At 43.6% G+C, this 12,684-nt stretch overlaps 2 protein-coding genes across 2 annotated transcripts; both read left to right on the top strand.

The window, feature by feature from the left end:
• Positions 1-761: 761 nt before the first annotated feature.
• Positions 762-6,603, top strand: LOC144704138 (Regulator of chromosome condensation (RCC1) family protein). Its single transcript, XM_078576401.1, has 6 exons — positions 762-929; positions 1,435-1,697; positions 2,769-3,118; positions 4,489-4,878; positions 5,563-5,935; positions 6,107-6,603. The coding sequence occupies exons 2-6, from the start codon at positions 1,491-1,493 to the stop codon at positions 6,344-6,346; spliced, it is 1,560 nt and encodes a 519-aa protein (XP_078432527.1). The 5' UTR covers positions 762-929; positions 1,435-1,490; the 3' UTR covers positions 6,347-6,603.
• Positions 6,604-7,129: 526 nt separating this feature from the next.
• On the top strand, positions 7,130-10,878 carry EMB1006 (Pentatricopeptide repeat (PPR) superfamily protein). The gene is made up of 3 exons (XM_078576794.1): positions 7,130-7,989; positions 8,803-10,236; positions 10,524-10,878. Exons 1-2 carry the CDS (start codon positions 7,157-7,159, stop codon positions 10,106-10,108), a joined length of 2,139 nt encoding a protein of 712 aa, XP_078432920.1. The 5' UTR covers positions 7,130-7,156; the 3' UTR covers positions 10,109-10,236; positions 10,524-10,878.
• The last annotated feature ends 1,806 nt before the right edge of the window (positions 10,879-12,684 follow it).

The following is a 12,684-nucleotide window of genomic DNA, read 5'->3' as shown; positions in this document are numbered from 1 at the left end:
TTTCGTGAGATTTCTTGTGGACGTGAATTCGAGTATTCGATTTGGTGCTTCGGCATCGTCGTGGTGGTTGAAGACAGTACTCCCGCCCTCGACGAGGAACGGGGCTGCACTACCAGTATTTCATCGGTTTTAAGTTTCGAATTCGATCGTGTGGATTCTGTGGTCTGTTTTATCCAATCCATCCAAACCTGTCCTGTATCCTCCCCCGTCGATATCCAACCTATCTCCACAGTCGTCTTTCCCCTAGTTGTCCTGCATCAAAGACTGAGAGAGGGAAAGAGGTAGAAAGACTGAGAGAGGGACAGATATAGAGAGAGAAGAGAGAGGTAGAGAAACTGAGAGAGGGAAAGAGGTAGAAAGACTGAGAGAGGGACAGATATAGAGAGAGAAGAGAGAGGTAGAGAAACTGAGAGAGGGAAAGAGGTAGAAAGACTGAGAGAGGGACAGATATAGAGAGAGAAGAGAGAGGTAGAGAAACTGAGAGAGGGAAAGAGGTAGAAAGACTGAGAGAGGGACAGAGGTAGAGAGAGAAGAGAGAGGTAGAGAGACTGAGAGAGGGAAATAGGTAGAGAGACTGAGAGAGGAGAGAGAAAGAGGGGCAGAGGTATAGAGAGAGGAGAGAGAGTATGTGAAAGATATATAATGCGTATATAGGAATTCTGACGTGGCGGACGCTCTACGTGTATGAATTGAAGGATCTTGTTGCTTTGCTTGCGTCTGTGCCTCTCTTTGGAGGCCCCCTCATCATCTCACCCCTCCCTTTCTCCTTTAAATACGGCGATTGCAGAGGAGCGAGAGAAGCCTCACGCCGACGTTGAGACGTCAAGGGAGAGGGCAAAAAGCCCGTGGAAAACCAAGCCAACAAGCAAAAAAGGGGCCGATGAACAGCAGATCGATCCAAGATCCCCCTCTTAGATCGTAATCCGACGGTAATTCCCCGCTACGATCACTCCGCTATCAACTATGATCGATTCTCTTCTCCGTTTCCCGATTTTTCTCCACTCTGTGATCGTTTTCCCTTGCCGATCTGAGGTTCTTCGGGATCTGCGAAGCTTTTATGGATGACATCCTTCGTCTCACATTTTTACAATTGAATCATTGATTTCCCCCCAATGTTTCCGCCGGCGATGATCTGCCTCTCCCGTCCGATCGTTGTTAAATGACTCCGATCTCAAATGAACCACCGATCGTGATTTAATGCGACGGTTTTTCTGTTATTTCCCCCGCGAGTAACGAAAAAATTTCCACATGTTCCTCATTTATTTCCTTTTCCCTTTCTCATGATCAGTCTCTGATCCTCGATGTCTTGCGAAATTTCCCTCTAGATCTGAAATTTCAACTCGCGTATTTGCCTCTTCTCGTTCCGATTCCGTTCCGAGGTCTCCCATCCTTCTTCGTTCGTCCTTTCCGATAACGCGCGAGGGGCTTCTACAGAAGGCCGCCATTTGAGCTTCGAGGGGAAGAACTCTGCTGGCAGCGGCGATTAGGCCATGGACGCCACCACGAGTGGCTCCGGCCATCAAGTGCAGTACCACAACATCGTCGACAAGCCGCTGTCTCTTACATTCCAACGACAGCAACGGCACTGCTTCGGCGACTCTTCACCGGGGGAATTCCCCTTAGCCGCTAAGCCATCTATTGTTCTTCACGTCCTCACCGGCTGCAATCTCGACCCTCAAGACCTCGCCAACCTTGAGGCCAGTTCCCAATCTTTCCTAATCCTTCTAATTTTATCTATGATTCATGCATAATAATTCAAGGGTAGTATCTCTAATGCTCAAAGATTAAATATATGCATATGTTCCGCTTTTATCGATTTGCTCATATACTACATAATGGATATGTATAAAGTTGGATTCTTGTTTAGAGTTTAGAGTTCTTCTACCTGTTTAATGATGATATATTTCTTTAATGAGAGAGAGTGGATTATGAAGTTATTTTTTGTAGAATTAAAGAGTATCCAGACAATTTTTTACAACAATTTAGATCTTGTAGTTATAACAGATTTAGATGTCCTACTTTTATATCCTTACCTGAGTATTTTGTAATGCATGAGGATTAAGTAGGATTACGATTTAGATTTTATTGTTCTTTTGTGTTTCCTGTAATGAATGAAAAGATGCTTACTTTTTTGAAGAGTTAGAGAGCACCTATATAATTATTGGCTACAATTTGGATACTATAAGTGAACAGATGTATTTGTTTTACTTTTATCTATAAACCCAAACTGGTATATAATATATGTGAAATAAGTGGGATTAGTATTTAGAGTTGACAGTTCTCTTTCATGTTTATTGTTGATATATTTCTTTAATGAGTGAAAAAAATGGAGTTATTCTAATAGATTTTTTACACAATTATTGACAGCAGTTTAGATCTCGTAATTAAAAAGAGATGTACGTGTTCTACTGTTATCGATGTACCTAACTGGTATATAATGTATGAGGACTAAGTGGGATGACTTTTTCCTGTTGATTGATGATGTATTTCTGCATGAGTGAAAATAGATAATGGAGTTATTCCTAGTAGAATTAGAGTATTTTTATACGATTATTGACAGCAATTTAGATCTTGTAATAAAAGGCACGTACATATTCTACTTTTATCGATAGACGTAGCTGGTGTATAACGTATGAGGGTTAAGTGGGATGACTTTTTCCTGTTGACTGATGATGTATTTCTGCAATAAGTGAAAATATATAAACTTAAATAGAAAATTTAGAGATGATGAAGGAACAGTATGGATTGACGTCTGTTCTGTTCTTCAGGCCACTTGCTCCTTCTTCCGCAAGCCGGCAAACTTCCCTCCAGACAGCGACCTGTCCATAGCTGAGCTGGCGGCGCTGGACATGTGCCGGAAAAGGGCCATATTCCGGCCCATTACGGGGGAGCAAGGGGAGGTTCTGAAGCGCCGGTGCGGTGGCTCGTGGAAGCTGGTCCTTAGATTTCTTCTGGCCGGGGAGGCCTGTACGAGGAGAGAGAAGTCGCAGGCCTTGGCTGGGCCCGGCCACAGCATCGCTGTCACCTCCGGCGGCCAAGTCTACACCTTTGGCTCCAACAGCTCGGGCCAGCTCGGCCATGGCACTCTCGAAGAGGAGTGGCGCCCCCGCCTGGTCAAGTAAGGCCTCTTCTCTTCTCTTGTCTTCGTATCTTCCGTCCCGTTTCGTTCCGTTCAGTCCCGTTTTGTCCTGTTCTTTCATGGGTTGGCACTTGGCAGTGTTTTTCTCTAGGTTTACAACCGTCTCTCTCGGACAAAACGGAATTTTGTCAAGGACTTCAAGACCCATCAAACCAGAGCCCATTATCAGCCTTGAATTAGTCAGTAAAGCTTAGGGATGGGACCGATTTTTGACAGTCAACCCGCATAGAGTCTGCAGTTTTGTATCGTTTTGTTACTTTCTTTCATGGGTTTGCTTGTGTTTTACTCTAGGTTTAAAACCGTCCATTGTCTCTATAGTTCAGGGACACGGACGGGACGATTTTTCCATCCCGGGATGAAAAAATCGTCCCGTCCAATGGTATGGACGAAAATTCGACCGGGGGACCAGCGGACGGGACGGTTTTCGTCCCGTGGGACGAAAAAACCGTCCGTCTGGAGGTCTCGGACGATGGACCGACGAATGTGGACGCAAAACCGGCGGATTCACATCCGACGGTTGAGATGTAGCCACGTGGCCTTGCTATGACAATTTGTAAGTCCCTGTATTGTTTCGCGCGTGCAAACTGACGCTGCTCAGAAATAATTGTACATATGTCCATTTGGGTTCTCTCTCCTCCACATTTCCCTAAAAAACTTAGAAAAATCTGTATTAATATATTAAAAATATCTAATGGTTTTTTTTCGTTCGGGACGAGGGATGGGACGGTTTTTTCTGCGGACGGGACGAAAATTCATCCCGGGAGGACTGGACGGGATGGCTTTCGTACCTTTGGACGAAAATTCGTCTCGTCCTTCATCCCTACACTGAATTCGGATGTCGGACGGGACAAAATTCATCCCGTCCCGTCCGTCGTCCACGTCCGGGACAATCCGGAACTATAATTGTCTCTCTCTGTTGCCTGTTTCGTCATGCCTTTGGGACAAAACAGAACAAAACTGAAGACTCTGAGACGGTTGACTGACAAAAATCCATTCCGTTCCTCAAACTTACTGACCAATTCATGGTTGATAATGGGCTCGGGTATGTGGGTCTTGAGGTCCCTGTCACCGCGATGGATTCCAGTATATTATCAGTCTTCCGTCGTGATCTTGGAACGAAAACAGACCAAAAACCCTTAACCACTCCCCTTCTGTCTCGTTACGCTCTGTTCCGCCATCAAACACCCCTCTATTGGTCTGTTTCACAATCATCCCACCATCTGTTCTGTCATCCTGTTTCCTTCGTTCCTAATTGTCGTCCTTAATGATGGTTGACTAACCGATGATTAGTGGGTTGTTTCGATCCGCGAGTTCAAGATTGATAATGGGCTCTGGTTTGTGGGCCTTAGGTCCCTGGCCGGTGTCCGGATCATCCAAGCGGCTGCTGGCGCAGGGAGGACGATGCTTATCAGCGATCAGGGCGAAGTGTTCACCTTTGGAAAGGACTCTTTTGGAGAAGCGGATGGGTCCACACTTGTCACCACTCCCCGCAAGGTGGAGTCATTGAAGGATGTCTTCGTCGTGCAGGCTGCAATTGGCAACTTCTTTACTGCTGTTCTGTCAAGGGAGGGCACAGTTTATACTTTCTCTTGGGGCAGTGATGCCAGACTCGGGCACCAGACCGAACCTGCTGACCTTGAGCCCTACCCCTTGCTCGGACCCTTGGAGAACGTCCCTGTCGTCCAGATCGCTGCCGGTTACTGCTACCTTCTCCTCCTCGCCTGCGAGCCCACCGGCATGTAAGCCCATCCTCACCATCACCATCATCGTCATCATCAGTGACAGCGTCATTATCTTCTTCTCTTTCTCCTTCATTGTGGTCATCAATAACATCTTCTTCTTCTATTATTATTATTATTCATCTCTGTCATAATCATAATCATTACCAACAACATCTTCTTCTCATTCTTCATCACCGTCACCATCATCATCATTGTTGTCTGCTTCATCATCATTTTATTCTTCTTCCTCACCATCATCATTTCATTTCATCGTCGTCGTCATAATTATCATTATCGCCCATCATCATCATAAATCATCATTATCAACCATCATCATCATGATAAAAAAGCATCATTATCACCCATCATCATCATAAATCATCATTATCATCCATCATCATCATGATAAAAAAGCATCATTATCAACCATCATCATCATCATCATCATAAAAAACATCATTATCAACCTTCTCATCATCATCATCATCATCATACAGGAACATCATTATCAACCTTGTCATCATCATCATCATTATTATCAACTATTTCATCATCATTACTACCATATCATCATCATCAGCATTTTGTCATCAATGACATCATCTTCACCATCATTACCACCATCATTATTGTCAGCATCATCATCATGATCAAAATCATTGACTCATCGACTCATCATCATCATCATGGTCTGAGGTGCAGGTCCGTGTATTCAGTGGGGTGTGGGTTGGGGGGGAAGCTTGGGCATGGGACGAGGACAGACGAGAGGTACCCGAGGCGGATCGAGCAGTTCAGGGAGCTCAGACTGCAGCCGAGGGTTGTGGCGGCGGGGGCGTGGCACGCGGCGGTGGTGGGCCAGGATGGCCGGGTCTGCACCTGGGGCTGGGGCCGCTACGGCTGCCTCGGCCATGGTAATGAGGACTGCGAGTCTGTGCCCAAGGTCGTCGACTCTCTCCTCAAGATCCGGGCTGTTCATGTCGCCACCGGTGACTACACCACCTTCATCGTCTCCGACTCCGGCGACGTCTACTCCTTCGGCTGCGGCGAGTCCTCCAGCCTCGGCCATCACGACCAGGTTTCTCTCTCCCATCTCTCTCTCTCTCTCATAATTTAATTGAATTGGCACGACCTCACTAACAGTATCTCCGACGACGAGATGGAGATGATAGAGAGAGAGAGAGATAGACGAAGAGAGTCTGACCTGAGTTGCAGCCTTTAAAATTTGAGTTGAGTTGAGGCAATGCAGGGGAATCGGCAGGCGAATGTGCTGAGCCCAGAGCTGGTGCAGTCGCTCAAGGATGTGAAGGAGAAGGTGGTGCAGATCAGCTTGACCAACTCCATATACTGGAATGCCCACACCTTTGCACTGACTGAGGGGGGCGGGCTCTACGCCTTCGGCGCCGGCGACAAGGGCCAGCTCGGCGTCGAGCTCGCTGACCAGACCGAGCGAGCCAAGCCGGAGAGGGTCCAACTTGATCTCTCTTAGCCTTCCTCTCTCTTTCACTATCTCCATCCATCTCTTTCTGTCCATACATCTATCTATCTATCAATCTCTCTCTCTGTCCATGTAAATATGCAGAGTGTGGGGGTGGCAAGGCCTACCAGGGGGAATTATTTGCTGTCAAATTCTTTGCTTGCTAGCCTTTGTAGATCATCTGCTTTGCTTGGTCAGCTATTTATCTTCCTCAACCCCTCTTTCTATCTTAGACGTTTCCTGAATGCTACATCTGAACTTTATGTCTATCTCCTCGACTCGTGATCAGCTATATTATCTCTCTCTCTTCATCTCTCTGTCCATTAGGGAACGACATGCCTGGGACGTGACGGGATGGATGACGACCCGTGACGGATGGTGACGTGGCAAAAACTTCGTCACGTCACCGTCCTGTCACACGTCCCAGGATTTCAGAAAAATCCGTCACGTCAGCATCACGGTCATGGTTTGTGGTGTCCCTCTCACATGTGAGGAGAAAAACAACCATGCGGAGGAGAGAGAAGTAGAGGGGCATATCTTTGGACGGCATCTTTTTGTGCACGTGAATAAATGCAAGGACTTTTTTGCGAAATGCCAAGAAATCAACACCATTTTTGGCGAAATCTTGGTCATCGAAAAGCTTAAATCTAACTATTTTTAAGCTTTTTTGGTCATTTTTAAAAATCAGTTATGGCATGACGGCCGTCACGTCACTCGTCCGGGGCCCGTCACCATCACCGTCCCGTCCATCGTCCACCTCCGGGACGATCCGGAACTATAATATTGTCTTAATTGGGTAGCGTAGCTCGTAGCGAGGTTTTAATGGCGGTCCGGCTGCAGCCATGGCAGCCCCTTCGTTTCTTCTTCCCCGCCACGGCGCGTTCGCGGCCATCGCTTCGTCTAGTCTCTCCTACTCTCCTCTCTAGCTCGATTTTGAATTCCGTTTCTCCTCTCGCCTCTTCTAATCCTTGCGCGGAGTCTTCTAGTCCCGTCTTCCTCCGCCATCTTGAACTGGTCGAAGAAGAATTGCATAAAGAAGTAGAAGTTTGTGAAGATTCCGATGAAGCTGTGCTGAATTTTTATGATGATGATGAACGAGTCGATGACCCCATTCGAAGCTTCCTTGAGTCTAAAACCCTAACCCCGGATCCGGCGCAGGAGGGATCGATTTTCCTTCAGAAGAACCGTCGTACTTCATGGCGGATGGCCGGTTCTTTAGACGCCTGTGATGAAGACTTGGAGGGGATAACGTTAGGGCTGGACTTCGAACCTGAAACCCAAGTTTTGCCCTCGGAGGATGAAGGAATCGTCGGTGAAATTCTGAGGCTTTCTCGAAATATTCCGAAGAATTCTACCTTGGGAGAACTGTTGGGCCCTTTTGAGGGGAAGTTGGAGGAAGGGGACTGCATTCGTCTTCTGGCCAGATTGGGGAAAGAGGGATTGACTTCACAATGTCTTTATTTGTTCGAGTGGATGGGTCTTCAACAGCCGTCTTTGGTGACACCGAGGTCGTGTTCTGTTCTGTTTCCGGCGCTCGGCAGAGCAGGGAAGTGGAAGGAGCTGGTCACCCTGTTCAAGAATCTCCCCAAGTCGAAGAGATTTAAGGATGTTCATGTCTACAACGCGGCAGTTTCCGGATTGGCATCATCTGGAAGGTATGCTTGATTATTACTTGCAAGCTCTTGTTTTAAAAAAAAAAATTTATTTGCAAGCTCTTCACCTGAATCATGTGAATCTTGAATTGTTTTTCTACGTTCAAGGCCTATATTTTAGTATGAATGTAGCAAGAACTTATTCTTGATGGATAGAGTCGTGGTATTAATTACACAGTTTTTTATCATCGAGAACTAGACAATAAATATTGATCGTAAAGGGCGAAATATTTGTAGCATATCCTATTAAAAGTACGAAGGTGAGGTTTTAGTTGAAATCACCAAAAGTTGTTTATCTGTGAACTTAGGAGGTTTACTTTAGTCCTGTCAACCATATAGATGCCTCATGGAGATCTATCGAGGAAGAGGTAACATGGAGAAGAGAGAAGAACAAGAAGAGGGTTAGTTTCTATCATGATCAAGAACAGATGATCGATCAGATCAACCAATCGGTCCACTCATCGATTGACCCAATCCATATTTGATCGATTATCTGTTTCTCTATCCTTTATTGATAGATAAGGATTAAAAGAAACTTCTCTTTCTTCCAAGATTTTACTCTCTTTCTTTCTCTCTGTTTTTTTTGGGAAGGATCTCTCTCTCTCTAGAATTTGCTCAATCCAAAGATTACATATTCGATCAATCCAGTCTCGATCTGAACAATCTTATGAGATTGTTGAACCATAAGTCTGGCACTTCTTCAGATGAAGGATTTTGAACCGAGTAATTTTATTATTTTTATCCCATCAAGCTTAATCTATGCATTATTTCAACAATTTCCTCACGTCTCTGTGATGAATTATATCTAATTATCAGGTATGATGATGCTTGGGCTGCGTACGAGGCAATGGAAGCAAACAATGTCAAACCAGATAACGTCACTTGTTCCATTCTGATCACGATAATGGGGAAGTCTGAGCGCAGTACAAAACAGGTCTGGGAATTCTTCCAACTGATGAACAAGAAAGGAGTAAAGATAGGAATTGAGGCATTTGGTGCCCTTATCAAATGCTTCTGCGACGCAGGTCTAAAAAAAGAAGCCCTCATCGTGCAATCAGAGATGGAGAAGAGAGGAATTCCGTCAAATACATTGATCTATAACACCTTGATGGATGCTTATGTGAAGTCTAATAACATAGAAGAGGCTGAAGGTCTCTTCCAGGAAATGAGAGAGAAGTCTCTGCACCCGTCAACAGCTACTTATAACATTTTAATGGACGGGTACAGTAGAAGAATGCAACCAAACATCATCGAAGATCTGATGCAAGAAATGCAGTCTGCAGGTTTGAAGCCAAACGTGAGGTCCTTCACTTGTCTTATCAGCGCATATGGTCGCCAAAGAAAGCTAAGTGACATGGCTGCTGATGCTTTCTTTAAAATGAAGAAGTCTGGAATAAAGCCCACATCACATTCCTACACTGCCCTTATCCATGCATTCTCTGTTGGCGGCTGGCATGAAAAAGCATTTTCAGCTTTTGAGAGCATGAAGAGAGATGGATTAGAGCCCTCCATAGAGACATATACTGCGCTTCTTGATGCGTTTCGGAGGGCCGGAGATTCAAATAAGTTGGTGGAGATCTGGAGAATGATGATGAAAGACAAGGTGGAAGGCACGAGGGTAACCTTCAACATTGTACTTGATGGGTTAGCTAAGAATGGTCTCTACGCGCTGGCGAGGGATGTTGTTTCAGAATTTGAACAGATTGGTATACCGCCTTCAGTTATGACTTATAATATGTTGATGAATGCGTATGGAAGAGGGGGGCAGCATTACAAGCTGCCGCAGTTGCTGAAGGAGATGTCGGCACTTAGTTTGAAGCCCGATTCAATCACTTATATGACCATGATATATGCCTATGTTCGGGTAAGAGATTTCTCAAAGGCGCACTTCTATCACAAGGAAATGGTGAGAAGTGGACTGGCTCCTGATGCGGAATCTTATAGGAAGCTCCGTGCAATATTGGAGGACAAAGCCCAAGTTAAGAATCGTAGGGACAAGAGTGCCATGCTGGGAATAATTAACAGTAGTATAGGCCTGTTCAAAAAGAAGAAAGTTAAGAAAGATGAATTTTGGAAGCATAAGAAGAAACGACCTGGGACGAGCAGTTCTGTTGACAGGTGAAGGGAACCCTAAATAATATTTGGCGTTACCCTTTTTCCTAAGCTCCATTGTATATGAAAGCCCCGGAAATGCGTCCAGATATGATGATTTTATGCAGCCATGGAGTAATATCCTCGACTTGGTGTCAGGTGAAGTTTTTTTGAGAAAAGTTGTATTATATTTTTATGTAGCTTCCCTTTTAAAAAAATGTTTCATTCACGTAAATGCAATTTACCCATCAACTAATAATATGCAATAAACATGAATGATCGCAACAGGGCATGGGAAAGTGGATTGACTCGAAACTATTCGTGGATATCTATAAACCTTTGATAGATTTCAGTCTAAAGATCTGAGGGCCAAATGTGATAGATTTGATGATTTCTCATACTGAAGGCAAATTAAATCCATTATTTAAATGAAATTTTTATGGCAGTTGAAGATGCCTAGGGGCAAAATTTGAGCACATTCGGCTGGTTGAATTGGCCCCCAAGTTTGCTTCAAGATGTGGTTTCTTTGGAATGGATAATTCAGTTTGTAGCTCAGCTCTTTCCTTCTACTTACTGGAGGGGCTTATATTGGATTCTCTCCGCTGCCGCCAGGTTGCAATGCACTTGAGTGGTGTTTCTTTATGCGAAACTTTCAAAATTTTGCTTGTGATAGCATTCTTAATGTATCTTACTGAACAACATTGCATCAGAGGTCAAACATCTCCTTGATGTTTCCATAATTTTTTTGATCTGAACCTTGGGGAAAATCTAGAGGATTCATCACCAAATTTCTCTCTTTTTTATCAAAGTATGTTGTGGGTTATCTGGAATGAGGACTGATATTTTGTCGTTATTTTAAGTTAGACTGAACTACAATATTGATAAGACTTTTCATCAGCAAATTCTAGAGGATTCATCACCAAGTTTCTCTTTTTTTTATCAAAGTGTGTTGTGGGTTATCTAGAATGAGGACTGTTATTTTGTCGTTATTTTAAGTTAGACTTAACTACAATATTGGTAAGACTTTTCACCTCATTTACTCTGAATTAAATTGAAGGAAAATAAGGTGTCCGTCTTGAAGGAGGTTGGGACTGCTTTCATATGTTATTTATTATCATAACATACGGAGAACAAAATAAGATTTCGAAACGTTAGATAAGATTCTGAAACGTGACGAGATTGAAAACTGAAAATTCAAAGTACATATTTATCAAGCCATCAAATTGTAATCTGATGATAGCAATAATTCAAGCTCTTGAATAAATCATGATAATCTTGGACACGTACCCCAGATAAACTCAAAATTACGGTAAATTTATGTCATTGTGAAATTGAGCTTACTCAATAATATTTATAAACCTATACTTGTAAAATAATTTAGTTAGCTAGTGACGAGTAAGAAGGTTGTCTCTAGGGAACTCTTGATATTAGGGAAGAAACTCTTGATCAGGTAAATTTAAGAATATGAGAAGAGTTACATCTACTGTATGAGCTAGTGAATGGGTAACGATAGTGATTATGATACAGAGTTAAGAGGAATTTAAGAAGAAGGATGAGTAGCGTCTTAGTTCTAGTGTGGTGAATTGTTGAGTAGAATGAGAGGATGAAGGGAGACATGAATGGTGATGTCAGATGAGGATGTGAGACGAGATGGGAGTGGATGACAAGACAAGACATGGCAAATTTGGGTTTTATTTGTTAGGGTTTAAGATAGACAAGGATGGAGAGGAGAGAAGGAACGAAGAATAGGGTGTAAGGCATAGTGATATGGATAGTGAGAATGAGATAGAACGATAACTAAAATGGAAGAGGTAGGTGATGTATGTTTTCCTAAACAAAATGGGAAGGAGAGAGGTAGGTGATGAGATTGTTACAGTGTAGGGGGGGACGTGAAGTGAATGATAGATGAGGATAGATAGGGAAGATGACGGTTGAAGATGGATGTGGATTAGTGATAGTGATGGATGAACATGATGGATAATGATGACAGATGAACTACTGAAGTATGTTGGAGAAGACTCAACGTAAGGCAAGAGGTTAACCTTAGATCCATATATTCAGTTATGATCAAGGCATCTACATTAGAAGACTTAACGTAAGGCAAGAGGTTAACCTTAGATCCCTATATTCAGTTATGATCAAGGCGTCTTCCTGATGCAGATCGACCTCCCTACTTGTATGTTGAACCTCTCCAAGCACTAGAGACACCAAGAAACACTTGATGGACCTTCAAAACTTCATTTTCTTTCAATCTGCCTCTATAGGAGGAAGTGAGCTTAAAGATTTTTTTTACAAAGATCAGATGCTCAATATATAGATCCAACACATATGGTTGATATAGGACATAAATATGAAGCTACCCTTAAAATTTCAGCCCAATTCCAATTCTGGATTGTTGGATATCAATGCTGGAAGTTGGACGATTCCTTGCCCATGATTTATTCAAAATATTTATCTCCCCTCGTTCTCTTGAATGCTGTCGTGTCATTCTGTAAGAATTTTTTCTCCTCATAGTATTTAATGCAATGATTGGTTGAGATTCTTTCGCATCATCGGCAATTGATGACTCTCGTCGCGCCATGTGTCACCTTGGGAAAAAGACAAACA

This window comes from Wolffia australiana, chromosome 6, assembly GCF_029677425.1.
Source record: "Wolffia australiana isolate 7733 chromosome 6, ASM2967742v1".
In the NCBI taxonomy this organism is placed as follows: domain Eukaryota; kingdom Viridiplantae; phylum Streptophyta; class Magnoliopsida; order Alismatales; family Araceae; genus Wolffia; species Wolffia australiana.
The sequence above is the reverse complement of the archived record's forward strand: the minus strand, read 5'-3'. Positions and strand labels throughout refer to the sequence as shown.